Here is a 23,043-nt window from a genome sequence, read left to right as displayed (position 1 = left end):
TGCTTATTTCAGTTTAAGTTTATCTACAATCAATCAAGCTCCATTCGTGAATTTTACTACTTTCGACAGAACGTCACCATAGACCTATATGGCGCCCCCAATGTAAATCAATTGACCGATTCAGAATTCAAATCCAGTTTTATATCTTCTGAATCCATTCACAGGTGACTATCAAATCATCCATTCATAAATCAACCAATGCCCAAGCTAAGATAGTGCACAAGCCCAAAGGTGAGACGCCAGCAGTGGCTCCAGGACTGGGGGTTGCTGACCACTACCATTATCCCCCGCTTAATCAAATGACCACAGGTCCTATGCCAGTTCTCCAGGACCAGACTTCCAGATCTCTACCCCCTACCTCCCCCTCATGTTATGAAGTCACCATAGCCAGGGATTGGAGGGGGTAGATGGTGGACAGATGGAGCCTGGCCTGCTCCACCTCCCCCTCCTCGCCTGTTTTACCTTCGTCCACGTCGTCGTTGGACATGATGGCCACACACTTCTCCCAGACCATGCGCACGTCTGCGCGGTAGCGGTCGCACGCCCACAGGAACATGGGCAGCAGGATGGACTGAGCGATGGAGCACCACAGCACGCACAGCACCATCCAGCTGTAGGAGCGGTCGTACTTCAGACTGGCAAAGCTCACCACCTGCATGGGAGGGATAGAGGGAGGAAGGGAAGATGGAGGGCACAAGGCATAGTCCGGTCAACATCAAGTACAAAGCGAAACTACTACAATACCCAAGCGGAGGTTTTTCCAACAGAGCAGTTTATGTTTACATCTCAAGAAACACCAGCAGAGAAGTGTGTCTTTGGTGCCTCTCCCTGAGCAAAAGTGTATAGTATAGTATAGCATAGTAGAATAGAGTAGAGTATAATATAGTGTGTGTTCCAGGACCAAAGCATGTGCTCCTTTTCACTGGGCCTTGACACTTTAATCAAATTGATTAATTCAACTAATTAACCAGCCTGAGCAACAGGGCATAACATTTACTTTTCGGTTCACCAGCCACTGTGGCAGGTAGATTTAAGTAGATTTAAAAATCTACCAGCCACTAAATTTTTTTACCAGCCAAAATACTTTTTTTGCCACTAAAATTACACCAACAAAACAGAAAATAAACGGATGAGCATGTTTTGTAATGTTTAAAAAAATAAATGATGTATTACTAGTAATAATTAACTAATGTGGTATATTGAATAATTATACTTTTTGTGACATAAGTCTTTTAACCAAAATATCACAAACATTTCACCTGCCCCTTTATGGGCGGGAGGTTGCCGTGGTAGCGTGACTCCAGTCATGTTTGTGCATGTGAAATTGAGTCTGATTAGTAGTTTAAGTGTCTGATTAAGTGTCTTCTCTACCCTAGCAGTTGAAACTCAAACAGAAAAACAACCTAACTTGTGAACAAAACAATGTAAATAGCCAAGAAACACAAGGACAAAGTCTCACTTCGTTTCAAGTAAATTAGTTCAACTTTTATGCCTGTGTGCAGTGCTTCTAAAAATGAATCTTCCACTCAGCTCTTCATGTGCGAAGAGGCCCCAGCCAGGCAGTGTTGCAGCGCAAGGTGGAATTGGCTATATAGGATTCATAGTTCTTTGACTTTGTGCGATGAATTTACCAGCTATCAAACAAAATGTCGGAAATACTTTGAAAACCACTGCAGTATTTATTTTACTATAAATGTGATCATGCTTGACTATTTTTATTCACAAAATACACATCTTACCTGCCAATGCCAAAATCTACCCGCATTTGACAGGTGGCGTGTGCTAAATTGTAGGCCCTGCTGAGCAACGTCCCTGGTGTCATAAGTCAACTTCAGGAGCACAATGGAGGGTACATCAATGAGCCACTCGATTAGGCCGATTAGATAACTCTCAACCTAATCTACATCTTCATTAGATGTAAGATACAGGGTTTTTCTGGATAAAAAGGGGATTAAGTGGTGGGCTTGACAATGGGCGTGGCATGGGGGCGTGGCAATGGGCACAGTTGGCACAACAATATATTTTTTATACTGTTTTATTTTTTTAAATAAAAATTCTGCAATTCTCCGAATTTTTCCATGAAGCCAAGATACACTATATGTAAGACAGTACGCTACACGGCCAAAAGGATGTGGACACCTGCTACAGCTAGCTAGCACTGCAGTGCATAACATGTGGTGAGTCATTGACTCAAAGAGAGAAAGAAAATAGTTTTGAACAAATTCATTTCTTAAATGAAGGAGAAGAGAGAGAGATATTTATATATATTTGTAAATATTTATAATTTCACTTAGTTACCCGAATGCAGATAGCTAGTTTAGCCTACTCAAACACCCGGCTCAAACAGAGAAGGATGCTATGTTACCTAGCTGGACATGGCTATCCAACACTGGAACTATTCCAAGTCAAGGTAAGTTTTTGGTTTTATTAATTTATTGCCACCGGCGCCTACCAGTGTAACTTCTAAACTGCTTGCTAACTGTACACTGTACTGCATGATTGTAGCAGGTTTAGTAATGCATTAACTCTAGTAGCTATGTTGACTATGACATTAGCTAATATGTTGACAATGCTGTAGGCTGTGTGTAGTGGTTATGATATGAAGGTTATGAAAGGTGCTATGAAAGTGAACTGTGTTTGAGTGTGATCAATAATTCTTAAATGGAAACAAACAGAACAAAACAGGGATAAACATACCTGAATTTGTTCAATAGAAACTCTCGTTTGTAACTGATTGTCACGATTGTCGTCGGGAGAAAGAGAGGAGGACCAAGGTGCAGCGTGGTAAGTGTTAATCTTTTTAATAGAACGACTGAACACTGAACAGAAACAGCAAAAAACGACAAACTAACAGTCCTGCAAGGTGAACATACACTAAACAGAAAACAATCATCCACAACACAAAATGGAAAACAGGCTACCTAAGTATGATTCTCAATCAGAGACAACGATCGACAGCTGCCTCTGATTGAGAACCATACCAGGCCAAACACAGAAATACAACAACATAGAAAAAAGAACATAGGCTGCCCACCCTAGTCACACCCTGGCCTAACCAAAATAGAGAATAAAAAACCTCTCTATAGCCAGGGCGTGACACTGATGGACTAATGATTACACCCTAAATCAGCTAGATGCAGGCAAGATTGTGCAAGGCAGTTTTGAATGTAACACCCTATGGGCTTAGTAAACTGTCATACCCTATCATAAACCAAGGATGTACGCCTACTACTCCATCGTTGTTGTATTTTGGAATTTTAGTTTTTATAAACAAACAACACAATATATAGCTTTGAAATATGTTTAAAACCATCCTGTCGATCTCATGGACTGTCAGTCCTTCCTTGCACCGATAGATCAGTCTATGAATTTGAGAGGGGTTACATTAAACCCAGTTCCATCCCTCTAAGCTTACTCAAACTAAAGTGGCAGGGCCAGGCTGTTAAAATCACAGATTGTGCCTTTAAGCACCATAATAAAGGCACCGACATGTCTCCCCTCCAGCGGCTACACTTGGTTTGACCTCTGAGTGGGGAAGTCACAGTTCCTCTCAACACAAGGCGATACAGTCAGATTCAGAGAGACAGCATGAGTGTATAACTATCATCATCACTATCATCACACACTCTGCATGTACCATCATACTATATACTAGCCTGGCCACCAGTCTGTTTCTGCTATCATTCCACTCCTTGTAATCTGTCATTGCCAAACAATGACACAGCGTACAAGGAGTGGAATGATAGCAAAAACAGACTGGTACACGGGCTAACTCGCTACTTAAGGGTTGCTGGATCAAATCCCCGAGCTGACAAGGTAAAAATCTGTCGTTCTGCCCCTGAGCAAGGCAGTTAACCCACTGTTCCCCGGGTGCCGAAGACGTGGATGTCGATATGCAGCCCCCCGCACCTCTCTTACTTGTACAACCATCTTATCATTAGCATCCACTCTACATGAATAACCATCATCATGCACTCTACATGGATCAATGATCCATCCATCCGTCTAGTTGGAGTGTGAAATTACAGTGCATAGCAATTGCGAAAATACTAAAATGCATGTATTCTCAGTAAGGTCCATAGAAATATATGGTGAATGTTGTAGTATAACTGCCCTTGCATTTAAATGGCTCATTTTCCAGGTCACCAGGGAGTGCTGGAGATTTGTTGTGCTTTAGTAGGCACACTGAAATACGATCCGCTTTAATCATTTTAAGGTTTCTGTTGCACACACACTTTGGGTCATAATTCTTTGGAGTGTAAGTAAAATTACGGGCAGAGGGGCATCACTCAGAGATTAAGTGTTGACACCAGGAGAGGCATAAAGCCAACATATAATCACATTTAAAGGTTGCTGAAGAGCCACTTAACGGTTTGTTCACATACGTATAACTGGGCCTATTCTGTATGTGTGTGTGTGTGTATGTGTGTGTGTGTGTGTAGGGGGGATTGTGTGTGTGTGTGTGTTGTGTCTGTGCGAATGTGTGTGTTTGTGTCTGTGTGTGTGTGTGTGTGTTGTGTGTGTGGTGTGTGTGTGTGTGTGTTGTGTGTGTGTGTGTGTTGGTGTGTGTGTGTGTGTTGTGTGCGCATGCGCCTGCATCCATGTGCCAGTGTGGCTCCATGTGTTTATCCTTTCATTCCATTCCAGCCATTACTGACGCGCTCCTCACCTCTCACCCGTCTCCACTCTTCTTCTATTCACACCAAACGGGGACGCGCCCCTTTTCTCCGCCCCGGGACACAAAAAGGTAAAAGCGCTATTTGGTTCTCGGCATCCCCCGTGACACTTAAGGATGAACGGCTGCACGTAGCATCCAAGGTCCATATGGAATATAGAGGGGTTAAACAAAGTGTTCCCTGAAATTGTCCCCAGCCACTAGTATAAATAAATCAATGGGTCATAACCAAAAGTTGTCTCTCTGCTCGCTCGCTCTTATCGATTTCAACAGCTGACATGGCCAACTGGTTTACACACATAAATACTACCACTGCTATCTCCCTCTCTTCTCTTTTGTCTCTCTCTTCTCTCTCTCCCGCTCTCTGCTCCTTTTTCTCTCTCACTCCAGGGGAGATTATGTCGCCAGTAAACGAGGTACACCAGTATCATGCCTCACTAAATCACACACCACACACCACAACAACACCACACACCACACACACACACACACACACACACACACACACACACACACACACACACACACACAGTATACTGTTATGTATGAGTGTGATAAAACATAAACTCTGTCCACTGCTCCACCGAGAGTCACAGAAAATACTATACCAGTTTATCTTTCAATACTATAGGTGTCCCCTTGATAAGTATGTGTAATAATCCTCATGTACCAACTCTGATGCCTTTGGCTAAATCTCTATTAGTAAGTACAAAAGCCATTATAAATCAATCAATTGGCATCACCGGCCAATGTCCTGGAGCCTTCAGTTGTAGCTTTTAAACTGATCACATGATCAATTAAGTTGGATTGACTTGTTAATTGGGTAGCAAAGTCAAATAGCATTGCCTGCCTGGCTATACAGCAAGCTGTGTGAACCAACCATTGCTGACCTGAATTCAGTAAAGGGAAGCATACCAGGAATATATTAACAGAACATTGGAATTGATTCCAATTAACATTGGAAATACTGATGAAGCTTGGATGCCCTGGCCAATAGTCAGCGCCAAACAACTTGGTCTAGGCTTTATGCTGTCTATTGATGGATATAGGCCTATGGATATTACAGTAAATACCTGTTTATATATATCACGATATATGCCTGTATTAATTGATGTCATGATATATGCCTGTATTCCTAGATATCACAATATATTCCTGTATTATCACAATACAGTACATGCCTGTATTCATGAATGCCACAGTATACTGTATATTATCCGATTTCATCGTTCCACAATATTAAAAACTTTCTGCTGGCCCAAACACATGTGTACCAGATGCTGCTCTAACACTGCTGCAGCCTCTATAGCCTGTAGCCCCAGTCACGCTCATTAGGTTCCAAACGGGAGCAAACATTCTCATACGGCACTGTGCCACCTGAACTTGTCCAATAAGAACACCAATAAAGTATTGTCCTTATATCCTAATGGCAAAGATAGGGGGTGGGGTCTCTCCCTCATAGACCTCCCTCATAGACTTCGCATTCCTGGTTCCTGGCTCCTTGCATGGTCCCTCCCTTCTACCACCAGTCCCTCCTATCCTATCCCTCTGAGCACACCCACCACCGACTCCAAGTCTGCATGATAACCCAAGAAAACGGCTCACTGAAAAATGGATGAGAACCTGACAGTGGAGCAGGCAAGCTGATGAATATAGAAGAGAGTAATAGAACTCCTACACCCACTCACTTAAAAGAGGAGTATTTTCCTAGAGAAAAAAGGCATTAACCACAACCTCTCTCCTTTAAGCCAAAACAACCACAATCATCCCAGGTCCGTGGCCTTCTTGGGAACTTGGGACACTCAGATTATGAGAGTCGGCTTAGAGTTGGTCATTTTGGCATGCGCTCTTATGAATTCAATCCCTCTCGTCTCCTCAGCTGCTGTAGTCCACAAGAAGAGATAATTCAAGTCAGTAAGACAGGACCACGGTGCATTCATGCTAACGCCATTTTGTTCCACTGTATAATTACTCAGTCTGGACACATCTGTGGACAGGGCAACAACAATGGCAACAACACAACCTGAGTCACTGTGTGTGCGCACGCTCAAATCAAATCAGATTTTACTGGTCACATATTTAGCAAATGTTATTGCGGGTGTAGTGAAATGCTTGTGCAATGATATCTAACAATTCACAACAATACACACAGATCTAAACGTAAAACAATGGAATTAACAAACATATAAATATTAGGACGAGCAATGTCGGAGTCCAGAGTATAAATATATATATGTGATGGGATGTATGGACATTATGGACAGTATGTATGATAGAATAGTATATATACAGCAATAGTTGAATAGGATGGCATTGACAGTAAACAGTTTGTAATTAAAGTGACCAGTGTTCCATGACTATGTACATAGGGCAGCATCCTCTAAGGTGCAGGGTTGAGTAACCGGGTGGTAGCCAGCTAGTGACAGTGACTAAGTTCATGGCAGGGTACTGGGTGGAGGCTGGCTAGTGATGGCTATTTAACAGTCTGATGGCCTTGAGATAGAAGCTGTTTTTCAGTCTCTCGGCCCCAGCTTTGATGCACCTGTATTGACCTCGCCTTCTGGATGATAGCGGGGTGAACAGGCATAGGTTCGGGTGGTTGATGTCCTTGATTATCTTTTTGGCCTTCCTGTGACATTGGGTGCTGTAGGTGTCCTGGAGGGCAGGCAGTAATATTCCCTCTAAGCTGCATGTGTACGCGCAGTAGCCCCGAGACTGCCGCGCAGCTCCCCAGGGACTGCCACACAGAATATATCAGCACACAGAGAGAAGCACGAGATTGAACATCATTCAACTTTCTAGAACAGTGGTCATCAACCGGTCGATCGCAATCGACTGGTCGATTTCCAGACATTTCTGTAAAAAAAAAACAACAACGATAAAGCCTGTTTTTTTATTATTTTTAATTTTTAATTTTATCCCCTTTTCTCCCCAATTTTCGTGGTATCCAATCGCTAGTAATTACTATCTTGTCTCATCGCTACAACTCCCGTACGGGCTCGGGAGAGACGAAGGTCGAAAGCCACGCGTCCTCCGAAGCACAACCCAACCAAGCCGCACTGCTTCTTAACACAGCGTGCCTCCAACCCGGAAGCCAGCGCACCAATGTGTCGGAGGAAACACCGTGCACCTGGCCCCCTTGGTTAGCGCGCACTGCGCCCGGCCCGCCACAGGAGTCGCTGGAGCGCGATGAGACAAGACAAGACAAATACCGGCCAAACCCTCCCTAACCCGGACGACGCTAGGCCAATTGTGCGTCACCCCACGGACCTCCTGGGCGCGAACCCAGAGACTCTAGTGGCGCAGCTAGCACTGCGATGCAGTGCCCTAGACCACTGCACCACCCGGGAGGCCCACGATAAAGCCTGTTGTTCCAATTTTTTATTTATTCGTCTCGGGCTGTTGGTGGTAGTTGCACTCGATTCACCTGTCCTGCGCCGGGTAGGCAAACTGTTTCAACCATTCCATGTGTCTGAAGGTACAAACTCTGCCTTCCGGTGGGCCCAGAGAGCATATCAATTGCACTATAGGCCTACCGTTGGCCAATCGGATGGCTCAGATGACCGTGTCTGCAGTAACGTAGCAGGCATAAAAGACAGCTAAAGCAAAGTGAGTTCATGTTTAAATTCTTACTCAGCATGGTCAACACTTTGTATTCAACACTTTTATAAGCCATAAAATGCGCATTCTTCCTATTTCCACTCAGCGTTACAACAAGCACTGCAGCAGTAATGAATGAGTAGGAAAGGGTATCTATAGGCTTGCGTTGTTGTCATTATTAGCGGCTTGGGTCTTTTTTAATATGAAAGAATATTTCACAATATTTCACTGAGACTGACCATCAGATGCAGACACGATCAGCCCAGTAAAATAAAAAATAAAAAGCAAATGATTCAAATGTATGCTCATTCAGCTGTGCTTCACAAGTAATACAACAACGGATCCATTAAAGGTGTGATCATACAGCCTACCTCAAATTTTTAAATATAATCTTAAAAAATGGCCCAAACAACAATGCATTGGCAGGGCAATTCAAGCAAAGCCAGTATGCAGGGAAGATGTATTGGGCCTATAGCTTACTGCACAAACGTCATTCCTACAGTACTGTTTTTAATTGGTTAATGTTGCATAGGCATAGGTTTTTTAAGTCATGTTCCCAAAACATTTTGCAGTAGATCTTGGCTTGAATTTTGACTCTAAGTGATCTTAACTCAGAAAAGGTTGGTGACCACTGTTCTAGAGTTTTCCCTGTTAACGCTTTCAACTTTTCCATTTACTGTGGCAATTGTGATCAAATCAACGCAATATTAGTCACTTTCAATGCAACATACCCAAACAAAACAAACTACGCAAGAGATTTTGTTGTAGGCAGAACGCATCGGACTAGAATTCTATTGCATTGACACGCACTACTCAGCCGTATTCTACACAGACCGGTGCAGCATAAACAATCAGCCTATATGAAAATAAACCATTGCCATATATGGATCTGTGCCATTTACTTTGAAACTGGACTGTGTTCACAGCATGCGTGGTAGTGAGTAGATGCGCTTGTTTTGAGATCAAACTGAGAGCTGCAAAGAGCCACATGTGCACATTTTGTTCATATCCTTTGCTAGTTAGTCAGTTTTTAGCCCAGTTACAGATAATTTGTAGTCAGCAATTGGGGAGTGATTGCTTCTTACAAGAGCACAAAACATGTTAATTTCTAGACATCTTTGAAAAGCAAGTCAGGTAAAGAGGGKTTTTTTTGTCTTAAAGGGGCAATGTAGTATTTTGAGACAGGCTTGAATAAGCTAAGTAGCCAATAGGCAGGGCGTAGCATCATTTGTCTGATTCTCAATAATAATGGTATGGGAATAATAATGCATTTTATTTTGTAAAGTGGTTTCTTGCATCAAACAACACAACAACATTTTCAGTCACCTCCTTGTCTGAAGGACAAGTGGATAAACAGGTTAATGTCAAGCCCTGTATCCCCCCTAAAAAAGGTTAATAGAATGTAGACCTACATTGAACACCACATATTGGCTGCTACTGTAGGATGAAATATAGAACAGCTATTTCCGTGGTAAAATGTTATGGGATGCATGTTCTACATTGTTTTTGATGGTAGACTGTTCTGGTAGGCCTACATTATGATCAAATATCCACAGTAGCCTACTTGACCACTGTTAAAACTGTAACTTAAAGCGGATACAGCCTCAATGTTTTTCACAACGTTCAAGTTTGCGCTCAGCAGACCTGAAATTAGCTCAGTGCCTAAAAAAATTCCAGGGAACATTGGCAGGCACTGTGCCCCCGGTGATGCGTTGGGCAGACCGCACCACCCTCTGGAGAGCCCTGCGGTTGCGGGTGGTGCAGTTGCCATACCAGGCGGTGATACAGCCCGACAGGATGTTCTCAATGGTGCATCTGTAAAAGTTTGTGAGGAGCCATGCCGAATTACTTCAGCCTCCTGAGGTTGAAGAGGCGCTGTTGCCCCTTCTTCACCACACTGTCTGTGCGGATGGACCATTTCAGATTGTCAGTGATATGTACGCTGAGGAACCTTAAGCTTTTCACTTTCTCCACTACATCCCCGTCGATGTGGATGGGGGCATGCTCCCTGTGCTGTCTCCAGAAGTCCACGATCAGCACCTTCATTTTGTTGACGTTGAGGCAGAAGTTTTTTTCTTGGCACCACTCCGCCAGGGCCCTCACCTCCTCCCTGTAGGCTGTCTCGTCATTGTTGGTAATCAGGCCTACTACTGTTGTGTCGTCTGCAAACTTGATGATTGAGTTGGAGGCGTGTGGGGCTACGCAGTCATGGGTGAACAGGGAGTACAGGAGGGGTACCCTTGTGGTGCCCCTGTGTTGAGGATCCGCGAAGTGGAGGTGTTGTTGACTACCTTCACCACTTGGGGGTCGGCCTGTCAGGAAGTTCAGGACCCAGTTGCACAGGGAGTGGTTCAGACCCAGGGCCCCGAACTTAATGATGAGCTTGGAGTGTACTATGGTGTTGAAGGCAGAGCTGTAGTCAATGAACAGCATTCTTGCATAGGTATTCTTTTTGTCCAGGTGGGATGAGGCAGTGTGCAGTGCGATGGTGATTGCATCGTCTGTGGATCTATTGGAGAGGGATCTAGGGTGTCAGGTAAGGTGAAGGTGATATGATCCTTAACTAGCCTCTCAAAGCACTTCATGATGACAGAAGTGAGTGCCATGGGGAGATAGTCATTTAGTTCAGTTACCTTTGCTTTCTTGGTACAGGAACAATGGTGGACATCTTAATGGGGACAGCAGACTGGGATAGGGAGAGATTGAATATGTCCGTAAACATTCCAGCCAGCTGCTCTGCGCATGCTCTGAGGATGCGGCTAGGGATGCCGTCTGGGCCGGCAGCCTTGAGAGGATTAACAAGCTTAAATGTCTTACGTCGGCCACAGAGAACGAGAGCCCACAGTCCTTGGAAGCAGCAATGTGTTATCCTCAAAGAGGGCGAAGAAGATGTTTAGCTTGTCCGGGAGCAAGACGTCAGTGTACACAACATGGCTGGTTTTCCCTTGATTGTCTGGAGTCCCTGCCACATACGTCTCGTGTCTGAGATGTTGAATTGTGGCTCCACTTTGTCTTTGTACTGACGTTTTACCTGTTTGATTGCCATACGGATTCTCAGCAGGTCGACTGCGGCTAATCGAATGATCTGACATTTGAACTGCAGCTGCTAACCAACGCAATAGACGTTATGATAGGGACAGCCACCCACCCATTTCCTAAAGGTTTTGAATCCGGAGTTGTTGTGTGGATGGATGGTGCTTAGTCTGCTTACTTGTGTGAAGAGAACAGCGCTAAACCAAAGAGTGTGTAGAAGAAGAAAAAAACCTGCTGACATTAACGAGCAAGAAGGGAGAGTAAATTGACAGGCTACGCAGATGTCTACTGCTAACAAACCACGAGAAGTACATGACATAGTACATTAGCCATAGAGCAGCATTAACCCTAGGGTACAGCCTTCTCTCTCCTATGAAGGAACACTCATAAGGTCAGCGAAACACATTGGCGATAAATGGCAACAACCATTGATTATCACAAGGGTTTACTGTATGTCACCTGCAATGCTACAAACCACTCTGTTGGGTAGAGCAGTCTTGCACAATGAGATGAGGGGGAATCCCGCCACACGCACGCATATGCACGCATAGCCACTTTTCTCCGCCCCCTAGTGTGATGTTTGGGAGCAGCTCTTGAAGGCCACTGGAGCAGAGACACACACAGAGACACATGCACTTGAGCAGAGACACTCACACTCACACACACCCTGCCTCCCTCACTTCCAGACCTACTTAAAGCCCCAGATGAGCTGGTAAAACGTTAAAGTTAATTTAAATAATAAACTAGTCTTATAGGAGGCCCTACGGGGAACATTAGTCTACTAATTAACAATGGTGACCGTTTTTTTAACGTTTCGCCTTTACTTCACACTGGCCCACACTGAGCATACTCTGTTCATGCTCCGTTCTCCTGTGCTGACTCAAAGTGCATCCTCTTCCTTCCCATCTGCCTCGGCCCTACTCCCTCTCTGGAGCACAACGAACAGACGGAGCTCTGCTGATGTCAGACAAAATGGCTGCCACCACTGCGAGGGGGCAGCAGGGGGTGGGCAAACATTGCAGGCCTACATAGCAGTATACTGCATGACATTTTAAGAAGATGCACCAAATGTTTAGCAGCATGATAAAATGTGTGGAATGCTATGTGACGGGAATAGGATTTCTTGAGGAATTATCTGAGAGTTGTAGCCTTAGCCTAGTTTGTCACTTGCCTGCTAAAATCATAAGTGCATTACTGAATATGGTACATAAATCTTTCAATCTGCAGTTGAGTTGGCATGTCACAGGCGTGTTGCTAGGGGAGTCTTTGAGTGCTTTTGTGAGTGACAGTGTGTGTGTGTGTGTGTGTGTGTGTGTTGTGTGTGTGTGTGTGTTGTGTGTGTGTGTGTGTGTGTGTGTGTGTGTGTGTGTGTGTTGTGTGTGTGTGTGTGTGTGTGTGTGTGTGGTGTGTGTGTGGTGTGTGTTGTGTGTGTGGGTTTGTTGTGAGTGAGTGAGTGAGTGAGTGAGTGAGTGAGTGAGTGAGTGAGTGAGTGAGTGAGTGAGTGAGTGAGTGAGTGAAAGCGTGCTGTACAGCTTCTTTATCTACATATTTAGGCTTGAGTTTGTAGTGGTACATGTATTCGTATTCAATCGTTTGATACAGGGACCTCGGTTCGGGCTGCACTGTGAACCAAAATGATTAGATAAAAACATTGATATTTCCATAATGAAAACACAGGGTCTATAGGCTATGCCTATGCTGCTTTGTAGGCCTATGACTCGGGTAAATCTGAGCTGAAAAAATAACAACATTTCATGCTATTCCGTTTAAACAACTAGAACCTATGTGCACGTTGTGATGAAAATTCTAATCTTAATTAGTGTTATCCTTTTGTGAGACGCAGCCGGGAACTAGTTCTGTAAGATAGCGAGTGGTGGGGTCAATAAACCATAATTGGAGGATCCTCCATCATCGTTTAAATCTCCAGTTTGGGAAAATGTTGGCTTCCCAGTAGATTACAACAGCGACGGACAGAGAGTTGTGGATAAAACGTTAACAGTATGTTGCCACGCTCAACGAGAATAGCCTATGCAGCTGCCAACACCTCAAATATGTTGACACATTTACGCCAACATCACCCCAATATATAAAAGAAAGACTGAAACGCAAAGACACAACAACACAGCATCATATTCCCTCTGCATTCAAGCAGCCCTTGGCAGCTGACTCTGACAGGGCCAAAGAAATTGCAATAGCAATAGGTAGTGGATATGCGCCCATTCAAATCAAATCAATGTTATTTGTCACATGCACCGAATACAACAGGTGTGGACTTTACTACGAAATACTTACTTACGAGCCCTTTCCCAAAAATTCAGAGTTAAAATGTGTGTGCGTATGTGTGTTTTAGAGTGTCAGTGTAGTATGTGTGAGGTTGTGGGTAGAATCCAGTGAGTGTTAATAGTGCAAAAACAAGTGTGTCAATGCAAATAGTCTGGGTAGCCATTTGTTTAACTGTTCAGCAGTCTTATAGATCCTGGGTGTAGATCCTGTTCAGGAGCCTTTTAGTTCCAGACTTGGAGCTCCGGTACCGCTTGCTGTGCGGTAGAAGAGAGAACTGTCTAAACCTTGGGTGGTTGGAGTCTTAGAACATTTTTAGGGCCTGGATAGCAGAGAGCTTGGCACCAGTGATGTGCTGGGCCGGACGTACTATCCTCTGTAGTGCCTTGTGGTCGTATGCCAAAGAGTTTCCATACTGATCTGAGGGCCCATGCCAAATCTTTTCAGCGTCCTGAGGGGGAAGAGACGTTGTTGTGCCCTCTTCAAGACTGTGTTGGTGTGTTTGGACCAGGATAGGTCCTTACTTATGTTGACACCGAGGAACTTAAAGCTCTTGACCCGCTCCCCTCGATGTCAATGGCCCACCTGTGAGCGGCCCGTGCAGTTGCAGAGGGAGGTGTTCAGTCCCAGGGTCCTTAGCTTATTGATGAGCTTGAAGGGCACTATTTTTATGTATTCTTTTGGTCATTTAACAGACACTCTTATCCAGAGCGACTTACAGGAGCAATTAGGGTTAAGTGCCTTGCTCAAGGGCTCATGAACAGATTTTTCACCTAGTCGGCTCAGGGATTCGAAACAGCGACGTTTCGGTTACTGGCCCAACGCTCTTAACCACTAGGCTACCTGTCGCCCAATGGTGTTGAAAGCCGAGCTGTAGTCAATGAACAGCATTCTCACATAAGTGTTCCTTTTGTCCAGATGGGAAAGGGCAATGTGGAGTGCAATAGAGATTGCGTCATCTGTGGATCTGTTGGGGCGGTATCCAACTTGGAGTGGGTCCAGGGTGTCTGGGATGATGGTGTTGATGTGAGCCATGACCAGCCTTTCAAAGCATTTCATGGCTACAGATGTGAGTGCTAAGGGGCGATAGTCATTTAGACAGGTTACCTTGGTGTTCTTGGGCACAGGGACTATGGTGGTCTGCTTGAAACATGTAGGTATGACAGACTGGGTCAGGGAGAGGTTGAAAATGTCAGTGACGACACTTGCCAGCTGGTCAGCGCATGCTCTGAGTAGGCATCCTAGTAATCCATCTGACCCTGCAGCCTTGTGAATGTTAACCTGTTTAAACAGCTGGTGCTCTCATGCATGGTTCAGCATCGCTTGCCTCGAAGCGAGCATAGAAGGCATTTAACTCGTCTGGTAGGCTCGCGTCACTGGGCAGCTCGCGGCTGGTTTTCCCTTTGTAATCCGTGATAGTTTGCAAGCCCTGCCACAACCGACATGCGTCAGCCGGTGTAGTAAGATTAAATCTTAGTCCTGTAAGATTCAATCTTAGTCCTGTATATGCCTGTTTGATGGTTCAATGGAGGGAGTAATGTAATTTCTTATAAGCGTCCGAATTAGTCACACTCCTTAAAAGCGGCAGTTCTAGCCTTTAGCTCAGTGCCGATGTTGCCTGTAATCCATGGCTTCTGGTTGAGATATGTACATACGGTCACTGTGGGGACCAGTGATTGCATGTTCGCCAATAGAACAGAGGGTAGAGGCGATTTATCCACTTGCCGCGGTTTATCCACTCGGTGGTTTTCCGGTGGTTGTCAGCAACTCTTGATAGTGCTCGAAACACATTACAAACTTCCCTTGCACCCATTTCAGCAAACAAGTAGTACCTGCTCTATATAAGAAAGCCAAAGCCAAAGTTTTCAATTAATTGGCCAATGCACCCTGTGTTGCATTTACTTAACAGTGACAGCCCATAACATTAACCTGGAATGGGAGATGTACTGTGCTATAGGCACACCCCCTTTATGAGAATCATCTGACACTGAAGGAGGCAGTGTCATGATGCAAGTCAGTATTTACCACATACAACTTGGAAAAATCCACTTGAATGGCCTTCCAACTGGTAATTACTTGTGGGAAACTCATCTTGAATACCCACTTCTCCTACATGGTGAACTCTGACGTCACATACTAAGGAAATGGCCTCTATAACAGCATTTTTGGCAGTTAAATGCAACAGCAAAACATTATTCATAAAAAGCAATCTATTAATGTTGTTTTTAAACTCTATAATGTGTTTACATGCATGATAGCCAATTGGCATTTCTCAACGAGTTAAAATAACTTGAATGCATCCAACTGCTATTTACGACTTCACAACTGGTAAATTCCCACCTCCCACATGGTTACAAAAGCAGAGTGGAAACAACAGACAATGCCAGAGTCACAACAGATAATGCCAGGAACATTGTGAACGCTGAACATTGTGAATGGCATGTAATTCTCCCTTTGTACCAAAAACCGAACCGTGACCCCAAAATCGCAATACGTACTGTGTTTGGTGAACCATTACACCCTTTAGGATTAAGCTACAGCACACAACAGCTCTATAATTCAACCACAAATTACAAGGCTTGTATAACTGAGTTTTTATGTATTATTATTTGTATTGTATAGTTTTAACGACAGACTGTATAACCATCCAATACATCTAACCTGTTTCCCCCCCCCCCCCCCCCCGAACTGAAGGAGTTTGTCTTCTATTGGTTCATGTGACAATTTTGGTGCCAGAGAGGATGTGGGGCAGGGGGACTATGGGGAAAGGCTGCATAAAACCCATATATGTTCTGCACACAAACACACACACACACACACACACACACGCATAGAAACACACACACAGACACACACAATTTAAACCATGAAAACAACACCACCACAACACAACAACACAACACCAACACAACACCTCTTACTCTTGCCAAGATGGCTCAACACCGCCGCTACTTCATAAGGTGGTTAAATAAATTTGACATGCCCTCTCTCCAAATACTACCGCTGCACCCATCGAGAGCGTCCTGACCAGCTGCATCCCGGCCACGGCCTGGACATCCACTTAAAACAGTGCATGAGGAAGTCCCACAGCATCATCAAGGACCCCACAGCTACAGACTGTTCACTTCCTTGCCATCGGGCAGACGGTATCGGAGCATCGGGTCTGATACCAACAGGCTCAGAGACAGTTTCTATCCACAAGACATCAGAACACTTGAACTGGACTGACCACCTGCACGGACTCTCCGCAACTTAACACACACACACACACACACACACACACACACACACAATGTATTACTGCTAAACAGTTTTTTTTATTTTACCAGGTAAGTTGACTGAGAACACGTTCTCATTTGCAGCAACAACCTGGGGAATAGTTACAGGAGAGAGATGAATGAGCCAATTGTAAACTGGGGATTATTAGGTGACCATGATGGTTGAGGGCCAGATTGGGAATTTAGCCAGGACACCGGGGTTAACACCCCTACTCTTACAATAAGTGCCATGGGATCTTTAATGACCTCAGAGAGTCAGGACACCCGTTTAACGTCCCATCCGAAAGACGGCACCCTACACAGAGCAGTGTCCCCAATCACTGCCCTGGGGCATTGGGATCTTTGTTTTAGACCAGAGGAAAGAGTGCCTCCTACTGGCCCTCCAACACCACTTCCAGCAGCACCTGGTCTCCCATCCAGGGACTGACCAGGACCAACCCTGCTTAGCTTCAGAAGCAAGCCAGCAGTGGTATGCAGGGTTTAAACACCTGCTCTCCAATCCCCCCTTTCCCGACACACGTGTAAATATTCTACTATCAATTGTTGAGTGCCTTTCCTATATTTATACTTATGCTAAACATTTTAATATATTCTACCAGAGCCATTTCCTGGTTATTCTTATTCTTATCTATTCTCATTTCTTATTGTTGTTATGTTATCGAGAGGGAACCTGCAAGTAAGAATTTCATTGGACCGTATATACCATGTGTATTCTGTACACACCACTATTAAAACTTGAAGCTGAACTCACCAGGATGGGGAAGCCGGTGAGGAAGTCATAAATGAAGACGATGCCGCTGATCAGGTAGGTGATCTGCAGCGAGGTCTTGAGCGATTCCGAGCCGTCGATGGACGAGCGCCGCTTGCCCTGCGCGTCCTCCACCACGATGGTGGGCACGTTGAACTTGTTCTTGTCTGCCTTGTGGCCCGCGTGGATGGCGAAGGTCTGGAAGAGGGCAATGCCGATGCAGATGATGCCCATGGCCACGCTGCCGCCGATCAGCAGCAGGAAGCACACGCCGAAGCCCAGGCCGATCTCCGTGACGATGAAGCGGCAGTCGCGGGCATAGAAGCGGTCGATGGTGTCGTGCCAGCCCACGGCGGGCAGCGTGGACAGGATGAAGGACACCATCCAGATGCCCATCACCGTGTGCACCGCCTGCTTCTTGGTATTACTCAACCTACATGGGGGAGGAAGATGGGGATTGTAAATAGCATAATCCTATCTTTGATGTCATAGTTATTCCCTTAAACTGTGGTCTGAAATTCCTGGCTCTGCAAACCACACTCCACATGGCTTGCAAAGTGATGTCGAATTCCTACTCGATTCCTATTATTAGACTCAACTTGGGGGAGGAGGAGGAGGGGGGATGTTTGAAGATCTACTCCACATCATCAGAGGACACGATAATAAAACTGCCACAAATCTAAACTTCTACATGAGCTTCATGATATTATAAGGATCGGTCTGAGAGAATTTGATTACGATCAAATCAATATTACACGAATAGACTTACTTAATGCACATCATTTCAATATCATTCTATGAATAACACCATTCAATTGGATAGAGAGTAGGAGAGGAAATCAATGGAAATGGTTGGTTGATGACCCAGATCATTACCATGCCCTTTGGTATATTTGTCTCCTTGGTCTATTTAAAGGGTTCTCCCTCACCTCTAAGTAATTGTTTTAGCCCAGCAATTTGCTCAGAGTGTTAGTGTCCTCTGGTAGTATGCATTCGCTATGTGCACGGCACACATAAAAAAAATACTGCAGGAGGCTGGGGCGTTTTTCCTTTTAACACATCTACGAGAGGAGACACAGGCTTTACCTGAACTAAGACACACACACAGTTGCAGCACATGAAAGCACATTCACAAAGTTCAACTGCACAAAGACCGAGTCTGGAATTCAAATCGAACCAGCCGGAGCAATGTTGGTGCAGTGTCATGGTTTAAAAACTGCTGCACTTCTTCGGGCTCTATTCGATCCGCATCTCAGAAGTTCATATTTACAGAATGATTGAAATTTAAAGACCACATTCATGGTAAATGCTGCATATCTCGGCTCAATGGGAAATGACCTTTACATCTCTATGGCAGAATCAGTAACGCTTCAGTTTAACAGATTGAACTAAGCCCTGACACTGAAAAGCAAGTCTCAGGAAGCATAAGTGGTTTTAATGTACCCCAAATAATTCAGTGATTATATTTTACCATGATTCAAGCCACTGTCTAAATACACCAATGCGAGTTTGATTAAACAGAGCCCTGAAATTCATTGACTAAACTAGAAAGAATTGAAGACATTATGAGACAGTTTATGTTGCAAAGGCCTCTATTGGTTGGCTTACTTATGGATACCCGATTGTATGATTTTTTGGGGGTTGTTTTTAGAAAGTGGCTACGGTATAAAGGGACTCAAGAGTATCCAGGCAGATTTTCAGAGTTTACTCCGGCTGAGGATGCCCCTCCTCCTACCCCCATAGCCTACCACAACTGTCCGAGAGGAGTTTTGGCGGTAAACCCAAGCCTTCTTTCAGGGGAGAGATCAAAGCCAGCCTCGTCCATCCCCCTCTTCTCTCATCTCCTCTTACCCTCATTCACATACTTTGATTAATCTCCCTCGCTTCACAGAGACATTGTACGTGTGTCTTTGCACAGAGAATGACACCAACCTCACCAAATGAAGTAAAGTATACAGTATTACAAAATATATAATGGAAGATTTTGATTTGAATTGGTCTGTGCTACATGTATGCAGGGCTATGGGAACAACGCATAGAGAAGGCAGCAGCCCTGTGTCCGCCATGTTTGCATTAATCTGCCTTTATCGCTGTGCTAAAGAAGTGGGTCTCTTAGCTGCTGCGAGTCAAAGATCGCTAGCCTTTCCTCAAAGTGCCTGAGGTGGGAGCAAAGAGAGAGATTTACGTCATCAAGCTGCTTGAATCTATTACTATAAAAAGAGAGGGAGGAAGAGAAGAGGGAGAGAAAAAACTCCTGAGAGATAGTGAGCACTGGCTGATGAGAACAGATGCTGAAGCGTTTGTTTCCAGTACAATAGCAAAATTCATAATTCAGGCCTTCAGTATGCTCACGTCAGGTAAAGGACATGTGCAGTCAAAAGGGGAAAGTGGGTCTGTTTCAGGTGAAAGATGAAAGTGTCACACCCTGATCTGTTTCACCTGTCCTCATTATTGTCTCCACCCCCTCCAGGTGTCACTTGTTTTCCCAGTGTATTTATCTCTGTGTTTCCTGTCTCTCTGTGCCAGTGTATTTATCCCTGTGTTTCCTGTCTCTATGCGCCAGTGTATTCATCCCTGTGTTTCCTGTCTCTCTGTGCCAGTTTGTCTTGTATGTTCCAAGTCTACCATCGTTTTTCCCGTATGCCTGCCTTTGCAATTCTCTTTTTTATAGTCTTCCCGGTTTTGACCCTTGCCTGTTCTGGACTCTATACCCGCCTGCCTGCCTTGACCACGAGCCTTTCTGCTACTCTGTACCTCCTGAAATCTGATCTGGTTTTGACCTTTTGCCTGTCCACGACTATTCTCTTACCTACTCCTTTTGGATTATTAAACATTGTAAGACTCCAACCATCTGCCTCCTGTGTGGGCATCTGGGTCTCGCCTTGTGTCATGATAGAAAGAGGTTATATGTGGAATTACATTGTTAAAAGGAGCTGGAAAAAATGTGTGAGGGTCTTTATGGGGGCGGGGTAAAAAAAAGATGACTTTGGGGGACAGAAGATGGATAATGTTATTGTGAATCAAGCTTCACGTCTATAACTGACTCTCGCTTGCTCTTTCTCTACCCCCCCCCCCCCATCTCCCCTCTCTTTTTTGAGAGAGCCAGAATCTGTTCACAGGTTTCACAACAATTTGGGATGATTTGTTTGGACACAAACCCATAGCTTCAGCTACTCTGAAATTATATTAGGTAAAGATAATTGAGGACAAGCACCGCTTGTAGGGTAAACAAAATGTTGTTAATTGTATTTTTTGGCAAAAACCTTGTCTCTGCTGAGCTGGAAAATTGGCCTCGTTAACTATGATCTGGACATCTGTAGACAATTTGACAATAGGAGCTAGAATAAGTTATCTGTGCACAGGAAAGGCTATTTAGAGAATCCTTATAAATACACACCATTTGATTAATCTCATTGTCATCAAGACACAGTATCCATCTCCCTGTTTTCTCCCTGGCTGATTCTGACATTCTAAAATGGCATTCAGTTTCAAAGTGGTTGAAATTTTACTCTTAAGCTGGTTTGATACCCACCCCCAAACTCATTTGGTTTGCAGTACGGTTTTTGCACACTAAAATGTGTTTGTTCATGTGCACTTGGCCTGCAATTACATCGCTCTTGAGATGCATTCATCTACAAATGATTGTTATGAACTTTTTGATGATCAACATGGGGACAGATTTGCATAACAATAATAACATTCAGACATTTTGAAATTAAAAGCACAAACTTCACTTTTAATCTGTTATTCAAATAACTGTCAAAACCAAACTGCAGTTGGGTCCTCCTGAGTGGCACAGTGGTCTAAGGCACTGCATTGCAGTGTTAACTATGTCACTACAGAACCTGGTTCGATCCCAGGCTGTGTTGCAGACAGCCACGACCGGGAGACCCATGAGGCGGTGCACAATTTTGTCCGGGTTGTTCTTGTCCCATTGCGCTCTAGCAACTACTGTGGCGGGCAGGGCGCAATGCACGCTGACACGGTTGTATGGTGTTTCCCCTGACACATTGGTGTGGCTGGCTTCCGGGTTAAGTGAGCATTGTGTCAACAAGCAGTGCGGCTTGGTGTGGTTGTGTTTTGGAGGTCACACGGCTCTCGACCTTCGCCCCTCCCGTACGGGAGTTGCAGCGATGGGACAAGACAGTAACTAACAATTGGGGAGAAGAACATATACATTTTTTTAAACAAACCGCAGTTGACAAACAAGTTACAAATGGTGGCTTTAAAACGCAGCCAGGTTTCTCCTAGTCCTACAATGTACTTGTAGGTCTGAGATTTGAAACATCTTTATTGAGGGGCACGTAAGGTAGAAATGGCACAAAAGTCAGATAAGTTGTACTTCCGACTTTGACCCTAATTCATGGTTCCTGTGTTGTTCAAGTAGCGCCAACAAGGATCACATAACTTCTGATGGTTGTGGAAGCCAGATGGAACTGGATGGAAGTGATGCAGCGGATGCTCTCACAGTCTAGCAAGTCTAGCCCCACACGGGATTACCTGGATTCCACACCAACAGATGTGTCCAGGATAAAGTGAATTCACTGGGAACGCATCACTAACTCTCCCGTTTCTCTAACCCTATGAAACCAAGTCCATCAGACACTCAGTCAGATTTTTTGATATTATGACTGGCATGGTTGGAAAGGATGAGTATAACTATGTGTTCTGGGGGAGAGATAATATAGCCTAGGCTATATTTGGCGAAATGATATGATGTCGCTGTAGCTGAATGCTTTGTCAGAGGGAGGCTGCATTGAATTACTTGAAAGTCTTGAAGAAAAACCACATTTACTGTACAACTGTTGTTATAGATAGCTGTTAGTAGATTTGCAAATAAACTCACAATGTAGATTACGCTAATTCTAGACTACTGGAAGGTCATTAATAATTTGTGGTTTATCTAATGCGTGACAAAATGTAACTTTGCAATCCCACGAACAGGTGTAACGGTTGTAATTACTAGGTAACAATGTCTACTGCACCTTTTCTATTTTTGCTTTACATTGTTGTCCGATCTCCCAACATTATTTAACTACCATTAAGACAGGTATATGCACCACTTAAAAGTGGGACCAAAAGCACAATCAATGGCTGCCCCTGTATATACAGTAAATTCGAAAATGTCTTCAGACCCCTTGACTTTTTCCACATTTTGTTATGTTACAGCCTTATTCTAAAATTGATTCATTCCCCCCCCCCCTCATCAATCTACACATACTACCCCGTAATGACAAAGCAAAAACAGGTTTTAAGACATTTTTGCAAATGTATTATAAATAAAAAAATCACATTTACAGGACATAAGTATTCAGACCCTTTACTCAGTACTTTGTTGAAGCACCTTTGGCAGCACAGCCTCGAGTCTTCTTGGGAATGATGCTACAATTTGGGGAGGTTCTTCCATTCTTCTCTGCAGATCCTCTCAA

General features: G+C 44.3%; 2 protein-coding genes across 2 annotated transcripts in view; one reads left to right on the top strand and one right to left on the bottom strand.

The window, feature by feature from the left end:
- The window catches only part of tprg1l (tumor protein p63 regulated 1-like), a 325,294-nt gene that overhangs the window by 167,826 nt on the left and 134,425 nt on the right, over positions 1 to 23,043 (top strand). The gene's annotated exons all lie outside the window — the stretch shown is intronic.
- LOC111966349 (probable G-protein coupled receptor 153) overlaps positions 1 to 23,043 on the bottom strand; it is a 56,940-nt gene that overhangs the window by 11,624 nt on the left and 22,273 nt on the right. Inside the window, exons 3-4 of the mRNA XM_023990915.2 lie at positions 17,618 to 18,047; positions 463 to 652 (exon numbers count right to left, since the gene is read on the bottom strand). Coding sequence (XP_023846683.1) covers positions 463 to 652; positions 17,618 to 18,047 — 620 coding nt within the window. The remainder of the gene's footprint in view (positions 1 to 462; positions 653 to 17,617; positions 18,048 to 23,043) is intronic.

This window comes from Salvelinus sp. IW2-2015, linkage group LG7, assembly GCF_002910315.2.
Source record: "Salvelinus sp. IW2-2015 linkage group LG7, ASM291031v2, whole genome shotgun sequence".
NCBI classification, from domain to species: Eukaryota; Metazoa; Chordata; class Actinopteri; order Salmoniformes; family Salmonidae; genus Salvelinus; species Salvelinus sp. IW2-2015.
Note: the sequence above shows the minus strand (reverse complement) of the source record. Positions and strands in the feature narration are given on the sequence as shown.